General features: G+C 34.3%; 1 protein-coding gene across 1 annotated transcript in view; it reads left to right on the forward strand.

Annotated features, from left to right (window-relative positions):
- The first annotated feature begins 688 nt into the window (after positions 1-688).
- Positions 689-13,105, forward strand: part of LOC131860241 (uncharacterized) — a 56,769-nt gene continuing 44,352 nt past the window's right edge. Inside the window, exon 1 of the mRNA XM_059214622.1 lies at positions 689-1,453. Within this exon, the coding sequence (XP_059070605.1) occupies positions 689-1,453 (765 nt within the window). The remainder of the gene's footprint in view (positions 1,454-13,105) is intronic.

The raw sequence follows: 13,105 nt of genomic DNA on the forward strand, positions 1-13,105 counted from the left end.
TTGTGTTATCAATTTTCTTATCTTTGTTGTTGCTCAACTTGTCAGATTTGTGATTGTGGTTAAGTTTGATAATCCAGTGAAAACTGATTCACCCCCCCTCTTAGTTTTCCTTCATTGTTGTTGCCAACATAAAAACCAATGGGTAGTAGAAGAAGTAATTGTAGAACATATGGATAAATTTAGTAAGGTCTTAATAGAATTATCATCTATGATCCTCAAGAGCTTGTATGACATCTTGGATGCTTGGAGACACATTGCCAATGCAGAAGATGAAAAAAGGCTGAAAGAATTTACATTAGTAAAGCTATATCCGGAAATAACTAGAGAAGAAATAGCTAAGATTTTAGGGCTTGCAAATGAAAAATTCTGAAGCAAACATAGAGTAAATAAAATAATGATCAGAAGGGTAGATGAATTAGTGAAAGACACTGAAGGTATTTTGAGGAAATTTTTGAAAGAGAATAACTATCAAGTTATTCCAGAGAAGGACTCCCAACTAGAAGAACATGCAAGAAAAGATACTTCTCCTCTAGAGATCCATGTACAAAGAGAAGTTCCACAGGATCAACCAACTATACAAATTGATCTAGTTGAACATGAAGCTCCAACTGATGCCACTGAAAATTAAGCAGTTGATAACTCCAGTGACAATATGCAAGATCCTCTTGAGATAGAAATAATTCCAGAAATGGTAGCAAAGGAGTTAGGTGAACTGGGAAAGATTGCAGATGATGGTAAAGTTGATGAGAAATCTGAAGAGGATGTAAATATAAAACCGGTGAAGGAAAATGATGAAGAGCAAATAGATAAAACTTCGACAACCATAGCCAAAGGTACTATTCGTGATAAGGGAAAGCAGATTGTAGTTCAAGATGATCTTTCTCATGGTTTGGTAGATCTAAGCATCTTATCCCCTCTTAAAACATTAAAGTTGGCCACTCTTGCACAGATCAAGGCCAGTGAGGACTTACTCAAGTCTTCTTCAGAAGAGAAAGAAGTGATATCTTTGGCCACTACATATTTGGAAAAAATTTTGCTTGACCATAAGCAGATTTTAAATGCATCACCCTCTGAGAAGCTTAAGGATATGTTAAATAAAGTAGAATTTAATTTTATATCATTGGAGAAAGTGACAGATATAAAAGTTTTGAAAAAGTTTATTGAGATGAGGCTTCAAACCTATTTGAAAGTAATTGAAGATGACAAAGAAGTTTTGAAGACTATGGTGAAGAGTGTAGAGGATGCATTAGGTGAAGGCAGAAAAATATTCAAATCATGTCTATTTTTGCCCAAGTTTATTGCTGAAATTGATAAGCAAATAAGAGATTTTGAAGGGAAGCTTGCAAGTATTAGTCATTCATTTGCCCCTCATTTAGTTTTTCTTAGTTCCCTTGAAGCACAAATAATTGATTTTACTAACAAAATAAAGGGATTGAATAAAGAAAAAGAGCAGGTATTGAGTAGAGTGGGAGAACTAAGAAGTCTAATTACTCCTCGAATGCACACCTTACTTGGCGCACAGTAGGATGTAGTCAGTGCATTAGGTAAACATGTGCCATTTGACCTCAAAGGTGTTGAAGTGCATGCATACATGTTCAATGCTCTAATTAATGTTTTAGATTGTTTCTTGAGAGGATGGAAGGACTACTTGAAATCCTTGAAGGTCACTTATGCAGACATTTTTAAATTCATGTAAATTATTGCATTCATTTGTACATAAGTTTTGGCAGATGCCTACCCTTTTCCATTGATGTTAAAGGGGGAGAGAATTGGAGAGAGTAGTGAAAAATGATGCTTATTATTAGGGGGAGTCAATTGGAATTAGTTGAGTGTACAAATTTTAAATTGTCGGATTGTTTGTAGTTTTTGGAGCATTTTTCACAAATGTTGCCATCAATGCCGAAGGGGGAGATTGTTGGCATAAGACACTAGTTCGGTGATGCTCCGATGAATATTGGTGATGTTTGATGCATATTATTGCTTAGGAGTTGTCATTGATGGCAACTCAACCTATTGATCTTATCTGGTATGGATTTTTGGTGCAAGTCTATCAGTGATACTCTATGTATAGTTTTGGTGAACAATTCTCATTTCTGGTGATGTGTTTTTGGTTTCTGTAATCTGAGTTAAGTTGATTAAGTATGAGAAGCATATTATCATGCAATATTATCCTCTAGTGTTGATTCTTCAACATGTTAGAAGGTACGATATCCGATAGAGTAGTAAAATAGGATTATCTTTATTATTGGTGATGTATCGCGTGGTCCGGGTTTCTTGAGGTGATTCTAGTGGTTGTTGGTAAGTTTGAGGTAATTGAGCTGACTTATGGGAAGTGTGTGATCATATTTTTTGGATACAAAATATTTTTTTGTGGAGATTTGAGTCGACTTCAGCTACACGTTTCATATTTTGATATATTATGAAGCTGACTTGTGAAAGATCAATTTTGCTAGTGTGAATATATAAGATTGACTTGGTTAATGCATTTGGGTGTGAATATAATGTGTAAGATATTTTTGGGATTGATTAGCGTAGTTTCATGTGGGCACTTTGAATTTTGTTGATCTAGTAATCAGTAATAGGGCAGAATAGAGCAATTTATCAGAACAATGTAACGTATCACTTTTGTTTCTAACCAGAACTATTATTTGGCATACTCAAATGCTTTTATTCAGTTCATTACTCAATGTAATCATTTTCTATTAGTCCGTAAGGTAGTGAGCCTTCCTCCATGTTTTAGCCTTTTTGTAATTGAGTAGTGAGCTCTAGGTAGTGTTCCTGAATGCATGTGCATTCCAACTCATGTAATATTGTTTTACTACCAACCATAGTATAATAATATCGTGGGTTCAAATCCAACCATGGTTTTTCCCTTTCTGGGTTTCCATGTAAAAATATTGATATTATGGTTATGTGCTTGTTTTCTTTGTGTCTCTGCATTTCAGTTTCTTATTTGTGCATCCAGTTGATTAAAAATCACATTAACAAATTTATAAATATCGAAACACTGATTCATTCCCCCCTCACAATGTTCATTGATTCCAATATTTTATGCCAACATTGGAGATTGTGTTGAGTTGTTTTTGGGTCCTAATATGCCTTTTGGTGATCTGCATTGAGTAGATTCACTTGGAAGATGTTTTTTCAGTTGACTAGTTAAGGGTTACACATTTCATCTACATGTTACCCTATTATTGACTTTTGAGGATGTTTGTTAATATGCTTGATATTTGGGACTGCATTAAAAGATGTCATAAGTCATCGTAGGTCCTCCCTATCTCATAGATTGGATTGATTTTATTGCAATTATGTTTTGTGGCCAACCTAGTGGGATCACTCCTTGTCCCCTATTCTAGCCATTCTAATTGATATTTTGAGATGATGTCCATGATGTATATAGAAGATTAAATCAATATAGATTTGTGTGGATTTAGGAAGATGTAAATTGATAGTTTTGATACTTAATATAAAGTACAGATGCCAATAGCTAACAAGATGAGAGGGGGGGGGGGTTGAATCATACAAACTTAATCTTCCATTAAATCAATAGATTCAACCTCGGTAACTTATACTTCAGCAATATAACCAAAAACTGCTAAACATGCAAACTCATAAACACATAATCATCATAACACTCATAACATCATATTTAACGTGGAAACCCAAATAGGGAAAAAACACTGTGGGATTTCGGACCCACTAAGAAATATACAATTCTAGAGTATGCTCGGTTAAAAGCAAATCCTGTTAAAGATTACAAACACATTGCTAGATGTGACCCGGTTAAGGGATTTCCCTCAGATCTGTTAGGATCTTCACTTTGTTAGAAGTGACCTTGTTAAAGGATTTCAAACACTCAACTAGAATGTTACCTTGCTAGAGGGTTTACAAATAAGACTGTTAAGTCCACTCGGTTAAGAGATTTTCTATCACTTACAAAATAACAATAATAAAAATATATCTGCAACTTCACATCTAAAATGCTAAAGTAGATTCTTATTTGCTCAAAACAATCTAGTCATAGGACTTATATTGTCCCTCTGCTGGGCTCTCTTCTCTGTTATTCAAACAGGTCTTCAAGATTCTGTGCTCGGTAATCACTATGTAGCACCCCTTGTGCATACACTTGCCCACATACATTGTTTATCAACAATTCCTTATTTATAAACAATTGCTAACCGCTTAATCTCCTTGATCACATTTCCCATGATCAATCTTAGCCATCAGATCTTCAAACTTGACTAGGTTCAATGTATCCTTTTGATCTGAAAATGTTTTACCTTGCCTCGGGACTTGTAGTCCTTTCTTGGAACTTGCACAAGGTTATTGCGGTTCAATCTGTGTTGTAGATCTTCCTGTCGATTTTCCTTTGCCATAGATCCTTAACAAAATTCATGCATGACATACCAATCATTTATACATCTCCAGCTATTCATTGTCCTTCATTAAATAATGCTTTTATCCATCCAATGCGCACTGTCATAACTTGGTTACAACTCGGTAAATACTAAACTTTACTCTGTAGACATTCCGCCTTCATTAACCAATATCGATAACCTTAGGGTTTAACAACTAGGTTCCTTAGGGTTTACCGACTAGGTTCTTTGCTCAGTTGCATAGTATAGTATTAACCTTACAATCAACAACATATGTAGGATATCAAAACAATCTAAATATCATGATCTCATCATTGTCTAACTCAGTAATAATTGCCCATTGAATAACTTATTCCTCCTCTTACTCATCACATTCTTTCTGTGTCTTTTACCGACATCTTAATTCTCTTTTAATCAATCTTCTCAAGATATGGCAACATCATACTGAATCAGATATTCAATTTCTTGACATCAATGACAAAATAATGTTATAAAGATAGTTATCATCCTTCTTCACTTATATCAATAATCTACAACAACCTTCTCAATATCCTTACTGAATATCAACAATCTCCTGATATTGAAATGCCAACAATCTTTCTTACTGTAATGCTAACAATAAATTTGAGATAATGGAAGTGTGTGGTGAAAGTATTGGATTGTGACTATCAAATGGTTTCTTGAGGTAGTGAGTCAAGAGCAACTACATTTTAGGGAGATTGTTGGATGCAATGATGCAAAAGGCTTGTTCATTGTAATGTTAGGTCCCATAGACAACTGAGAAGGGGGGGGGGGTGAATCAGTTGTCAAATAAATTCAAACTTAAAACAACTTAACCAACCTTAGTGCTTAATACTAGTAAACCAAAATTTATGTTGGTAGATAGTTTATCAGTTAATTACGGTACCAGTAAAGATTAATGCATGAAATAGAAAGACAATAACATCCACAACACATAACACCAATATTTGTACGTGGAAACCCTGTAAGGGGAAAAACCACAGTGGGAAACCTTACCCACAATCAGATGATACTACTGCAGACAGTATGTGTATACAAATGGGGTCTGCACATGTAGAAAGACCAAGCGCCTAGAGCTCACTGCTCAAACACAAATAGGAGTCACACTGACTACAATTGGATGGTTAAATCCAAAAGATGTACTGCTCAAAATAGCATCTTCCTATGTTGGATTCAGTACTGGTGTAGTTCTGATTGCCTTCACAAAAACCTTGCTTCACCTTCAAATGATGTCTGCGTGTATAGCTCTTCTTATTCTCACATATACCTTCTTACAATTCCCTTTCCCAATCGCTTATCGATCTTACAAATAAGATCTTACATATATACCATAACCTAAGACCAATTTTAGTAGGTCAGCTCTAAAAGATATTACAATAAAACAATTACAAGTAAATCAATAACCGATGCAATATCCGATTCAACATGTCAGCTTAATGCATTTACAATAACAACAAAATCATCTCCAAAGCGTGTTGTGCTAATCTTGAATAGATAAGCCTGTCGGTGCTTATTCTGGACCTATTTGCCAGTAACATCAAATATGCAAATACGAATATACCAATGAACAAATCTCCAAGACAAAGTGTCCAAACGATGTCTTCAACATAACCAAGTGTTTTCCGTGTCATTCCAAGTGCCAGTGAACAATATATCCTACCGGTGTACCAGATACCAGTGACTGTGCATAAGTCACTTGCTTGTCGGTGAACATTGCCAATCCTCCAAAGTGCCAGAGTTGATAAGTGTTAATAGGTGTTGACATCAATGACAAAACCATATCAACATATCCAAAATACCAACAATCTCTCCCTTTGGCATTGAAGGCAACACAAGATGGAAAAACCATCAAAGTGCCAAAACAAAAATGCCAAATACCAAAAACCAACAATCTCCCAAAAGAGATTATAACTAGAAATCAAAATTCAGATACAGTGAGTAATCAATCTCTCCCAAAGTAAAAATCTCTCCCCTTGAGAGTAACATGTGTTTTCCTTTTGTTTTTCCATATCAATCTCTCCCCCTTTGACATCAAATGCCAAAGACAATACAAAATACCAACCAATTCAGTATACCAGCTACCCCCCCTGAGAAGTAGCTCTCCTCATTAAAGCCGGAGTAAAATATTTCTCTGCTAATTCTGCTGGTTGATGACAAACATCAACTGTCTAAGTCTCTACCGGTGGGGGTATGACCCCAAGCTGATCTCTAAGACATTCAAAAGTCTCCTTAGGCAAAGGCTTAGTGAAAATATCTGCAATCTGCTCTTTAGTATTCACATAAACCAGTTTTACTTCTTTTGCTTCAACATTCTCTTTCAGAAAATTCAGTTTGATAGAAACATGTTTAGTTTTGGAATGCAGTACCAAATTCTTAGATATATCAATTGCTGCAGTGTTATCACAATAGATAGTTATAGGTTCCTTGCATTTTACCTTTATGTCCTTCAACATTTGCTTAAGTCATAATACATGTGTACAGTTAGTTGCTGCTGCAACATATTCTGATTCTGTTGTTGATAAAGATGTACAACTTTGTTTCTTACTCAACCAAGAAATTAATCTACTTCCAAGAAAAAATGCTCCGCTGTTGGTGGTTTTTCTATCATGCACATCTCTTTCCCAATTGGCATCTGTGTATGCACATAATTCAAAGTTTTCATCTCTAGGATACCATAAACCAATATTTGTAGTGCCTTGTAAGTACCGGAAAATCCTTTTTACTGCTGATTCATGATTTTCTCTAGGATTACTCTGAAATCTTGAAACAATGCATACTGCATTCATAATATCAGGTCTTGTTTCTGTCAAATACAGTAGGCCTCCTATCATATATTTGTACCTAGTCAGATTAACAGGTGTAGATTCATCCCTTAGTGATAATTTGTCATTTGTAGTCATAGGTGTGTTTACCAGTTTAGAGTTCTCCATCCCAAATTTCTTTAGTAACTCCTTCAAGTACTTGGATTGACTCAAGAATATACCTTTACTGTTCTGTGAAATCTGCAATCCTAAAAAGAATTTTATCTCTCCAATCATAGACATTTCAAATTCTTGTTGCATTTCAATAGAAAAGTCTTTACATAATCCATCTTCTCCTCCAAAGATTATATCATCAACAAAAACTTCTATAACCAAGATGTCATCATTAGTTACTTTATAGTATAAGTTACTATCAGCATTACCTTTAGAAAATCCAATCTTCAAAAGATATTTATCCAATCTTGCATACCAAGCTCTTGGAGCTTGCTTCAACCCATACAAAGCTTTCCTTAACCTGCAAACCATGTCTTTGTTATCTATTAAAGAAAATCTATCAGGTTGCTCAATGTAAACTTCTTCTTCGAGGTCTCCATTCATAAATGCACATTTAATATCCATTTGATATACTTTGTAGTTCTTGTGTGCTGTAAAAGCCAAGAATAATCTGACTGCCTCAATTCTAGCTACCAGTGCAAAGGTTTCATTATAATCAATTCTTTCTTTCTGAGAATATCCCTTACACACTAGTCTTGCTTTATTTTTGATTACCTTACCATCTTCATTATACCCATTTTGTTCCAATCACATTTTTGTCTTTAGGCCGGGGAACTAATGTCCATGTGTCATTCTTCTCAATTTGTTCTAGTTCCTCTTCCATAGCTTTAATCTAGTGTTTATCTTCACATGCCTCATTAATTGATGATGGTTCAATTTGAGAAATAAGACATACCTCTTCATTTTCCAGTCTTCCTCTTGTCATAACTCCTTGATACTTGTTCCCAATTATCTGATTTTCAGAGTGGTTCAATCTTACATACTAGGGTGACTTCATTTGCTGTTGTTCCTTAGTTACAGTGGAGTTGTCAGATGATACTGGTGTAACTGGATCTTCATTCTGTACTGATGGATTTAATGTAGGTTCATTTGTTAGTATTTATGTTGCCAATTCAGAGTCTATATACCTTGAAATTCCTCTAAACTATTCATCAATCTTCACATTTGTACTCTCAACAATTTTCTGCAATCTCTTGTTAAAACATCTATATGCTTTGCTCTTAGATGAATAACCAATAAATATTCTTTCATCACTTCTAGGATCAAATTTGCCAATATACTCATCTCTCCTAATATAGCATTTACTTCCAAATATTCTGAAATATTTAAGAGTAGGAGTAATACCAAACCATAGTTCATGAGGGGTCTTACCGGTTTCACCTTTGATGTGAACTTTGTTGAATGTATAGACCGCTGTGCTTACTACCTCTCTCCAATATACATGTGGTAGATTTGCTTCTGATAACATACTTCTAGCTGCATCTAAGATAGTTTTGTTTTTCCTTTCTACAACTCCATTTTGCTGTGGTGTCCAGGGTGCTGATAACTGTCTTCTGATTCCATTCACTTCACATAATGCATTAAATTCCTTAGATGTGAATTCACCTCCTTGATCTGATCTTAGACATTTTATTTTCTTACTTAGGGTTGAAGGGCTTATTTGCTATTAAGTTGGGAAATCTTTTAAGAAGGCTATATATATATATTTGGGTATGTATTTATATGTAGATACAAATATTTAAATACCCATATATGATATACAAATAGGAAGTTGGGGAAAATTTAACGATAAAGCCTAACCTTATATTTTAAAATTTATTTAGTGTGGTAGATGCTTAATTGTGCCTTAGTTAATTTTATTAGAGTATTTACTTTTAAGTTTGGATTTAAAAGGGATTAATTTAAGCACCTTTCATTTTGAGGTTAGAATGGATGCTAAAAAAAAATAAAAAATTAATTAGCTTTCTAAAATTCAATTAATAGCTACCCGTAATTGATTTTGCCCATGTAAATTAATTGACACTTTAATCGATTATTTTAATTATTGATTTAAAAAAATGAATTTTAGACAATATAGTCTTATTGGAGATTAATTTTATCATCATCTACTATTTTTAATGAATTTGATTTAATTAAACTATTGACTATGTTTGGTGAGAAAATAAATTAAATCATTTAGTTTTCCGCAAATAAATTTTAATTAATTTTGTTACTTAGTTTAGTATCAGAGTTAGCTCGAATATAGATATGGCAAACATGTTAGTGCATGTCGAGTTAGCGAACTTTGTTAATTAGTTAGTATTTAAAAAAAAATCATTCCGTTTTTGCCCTAAATTTTGGGCATGACAACTGTCTTCTGATTCCATTCACTTCACATAATGCATTAAATTCCTTAGATGTGAATTCACCTCCTTGATCTGATCTCAGACATTTTATTTTCTTACTGGTTTCATTTTCTACCATTACCTTGAATAGTTTGAACTTCCAAAGTGCTTCTGATTTTTCTCTGAGAAAAGTAACCCAACACATTCTAGAATAGTCATCAATGATTAGCATGAAATATCTATCACCTTGTAAGCTTATAGTTCTAGCTGGACCACATAAATCAGTGTGAATTAAGTCAAGAGCATTATTGGATTTTTGTGGAATACTTTTAAAAGACGCTCTAACTTGTTTTCCAAATTGACATTCCTTACATACCGGATTGTGAGGTTTAACAATCTTAGGTAAGTCTCTAACTGCCTTAATAGTACTGATTTTTACCATGCAATCAAAATTTACTAGACAGAGTCTCTTATGCCATAGCCAACTTTCATCAATATGTGCAATCAAGCATGTCTTTTCACTGTTATTCAAATGAAAGATGTTACCTCTAGTTTGATTACCGGTTGCAATTTCCAAACCAGTTCTATTCATAATTTTGGATTTTTCATTCTTGAATTGTAACTGAAATCCTTTTTCAACTAATTGACCAACACTCAAAAGATTATGCTTTAAACCTTCTACATAGTAAACATTGTCAGTATTATGCTTACCATCAAGAGATATAATACCTTTTCCTTTGATCAAACAAGCTTTATCATCTCCAAATCTTACCAGACCTCCATTATACTCCTGAAAGTTGAAGAATTTACCTTGATCACCAGTCATATGTTGTGAACATCCTAAATCAATGATTCGTTCATCCTTAACTTCAACTTTAGCTGCCAGGGCCTGCTCTACTAGTTGAACAGTAGGTGTCGGTTGATCTTCTATTATAGCAACAAAAACCCATCCATTGTTTGTAGGATCCTCATCAGAATCATCAGTGACTCCTTCATCAACAAGATAACAAGATTTATCTTTATTCTTCTTAAATCTGTATCTCTGATTTTCAGGGTTAGGCTTGTATATTCTTCTAGCTTCTTCTCTTAGTCTAGCATGTCTATCAGGGCATCTTTAAGCCATATGACCAATCTTACTACAGTTAAAACATTTAAAGGGTGCTTTACCTTCATACTTACTTCCAATTGGACCTTTAGGCATTTTCCTTGCAAATAGTGCTTCAAGTTCTTCAAGTTCTTTATTTTCTCTCCTGCTTTCCTCAAGTTCTCTTGCATAAAAGGCTTTCCAATCAGATTTGTCAAATGACGGTGCAGATGATGTTGATGCCTTAAAAGATGAATATGTCTTTATAGTAGCAACAAGACCAAATTCCTCAATTTCAAAAGCTAAAAGTTTTCCAATCAATGTGTCCCTAGTTACTGATGTATTAGGCATTGTTCTTAGCTCATTTATAGCAGTAACTTTCATTTTATATGCCGGTGGCAATCCTCTTAAAACTTTTGATACAATTTCATCTTCACTTAAGGTTTCTCCACAACATTTAATACCCAAAACAATTTCATTAACTCTTTCCATAAAAGCAGAAATCCTTTCATCTTCTTCCATTTTCAGATTTTCATACTTGATCCGGAAGCTTTCAAGTTTTTCAATTTTGACTATGGAATCTCCTTCATTCAATGTTTCCAAATGATCCCAAATAGCTTTAGCAGTAGACCTATCTGATAATCACATGATTTGCTGATCTGATAATGCGCTCAAAAGTGCTTCCCTTGCTTTGCAATCATTTTCCTCATCTTTTCCTAAGGTAGGTGGATTAGGCTGACTTTGAGTAGGAGTAATATAGCCATTCTTTGTTACATCTCAGATGTCCTTTCCAATGCAATTTAGATGTGTCTTCATTCTAATCTTACATATGCCATAGTTGGTTCCATCAAGTTTAGGACTGTCCTTCCTGAAATAGTTAGTAGAAATTGGATCTCCTCAAGCTATTAAACTTCTGCAAAAAGAGGACTAAACTCTGATACCAATTGTTAGGTCCTGGAGACAACTAAGGGGGGGGGGTGAATCAGTTGTCAAATAAATTTAAACCAAAAACAACTTAACCAATCTTAGTGCTTAATACCGGTAAGCCAAACTTTATGTTGGTAGACAGTTTATCAATTAATTACAGTACTGGTAAAGATTAATGCATAAAACAGAAAGACAATAACATCCACAACACATAACACCAGTATTTATACGTGGGAACCCTGTAAGGGGAAAAACGACGATGGGAAACCTTACCCACAATCAGATGATACTACTGCAAATAGTATGTGTATATAAATGGGGTCTGCACATGCAGATAGACTAAGCGCCTAGAGCTCATTTCTCAAACACAAATAGGAGTCACACTGACTACAATTGGATGGTTAAATCCAAAAGATGTACTGCTCAAAATAGCATCTTCCTATGCTGGATTCAGTACTAATGTAGTTTTGATTGCCTTCACAAAAGCATTTCTTAACCTTCAAATGATGTCTGCGTGTATAGCTCTACTTATTCTTGCATATACCTTCTTACAATTCCCTTTCCCAATCGCTTATTGATCTTACAAATAAGATCTTACATATATACCATAACCTAAGACCAATTTTAGTAGGTCGGCTCTAAAAGATATTACAATAAAACAATTACAAGTAAATCAATAACCGTTGCAATATCCGATTCAACATGTCAGCTTAATGCATTTACAATAACAACAAAATCATCTCCAAAGCGTGTTGTGCTGATCTAGAATAGATAAGCCTGTCGGTGCTTATTCTGGACCTATTTGCCGGTAACAACAAATATGCAAATATGAATATACCAATGAACAAATCTCCAAGATAAAGTTTCCAAATGATTTCTTCAACATAACCAAGTGTTTTCCATGTCATTCCAAGTGCCGGTGAACAATATATCCTGCCAGTGTACCAGATATTAGTGACTGTGCATAAGTCACTTGCTTGCTAGTGAACATTGCCAATCCTCCAAAGTGCCAGAGTTGATAAGTGTTAATAGGTGTTGACATCAATGACAAAACCATATCAACATAACCAAAATACCAACATGTAACTCATATATTTTATGTATTTTTCTTAGAGATAGCGAGTCTCCTAAGAAATTCTTTTGTATCTTTCCATGAGTTAGTGAGCCTCAACATTTAAGTTCTTCCTTAAAGTGTTCCATAAAACAAATATTGTAATACTTGTTCATATAGTGTGAGTTATCTTTCACCACGGTTTTTCCCTTTTTGAGTTTTCCACATAAATATAGTGTTATCTTGTGCATGTGTGTTCATTTCTTTATCTATCATTTTTGTTGATCAAGTTAAGATTTTTGAATTTTGAATTGTGTTATAAAGTTTTTAAGTTTTTTTTGTTCAAAACTAATTCACCCCCCTCTTAGTCTTAGGGTGCGTTAAAAAAATTATATCAAATCCAAGTTCCTTTGAGGAAGCTTAACCACTTGAGGAAAGGTTTGAGATGACAAAAGATGGATCACACAAGGCCCCTATGTTTGATGGAATCAACTAGAACTTTTGGA

Source organism: Cryptomeria japonica, chromosome 11 (assembly GCF_030272615.1).
Source record: "Cryptomeria japonica chromosome 11, Sugi_1.0, whole genome shotgun sequence".
Classification (NCBI taxonomy): Eukaryota; Viridiplantae; Streptophyta; class Pinopsida; order Cupressales; family Cupressaceae; genus Cryptomeria; species Cryptomeria japonica.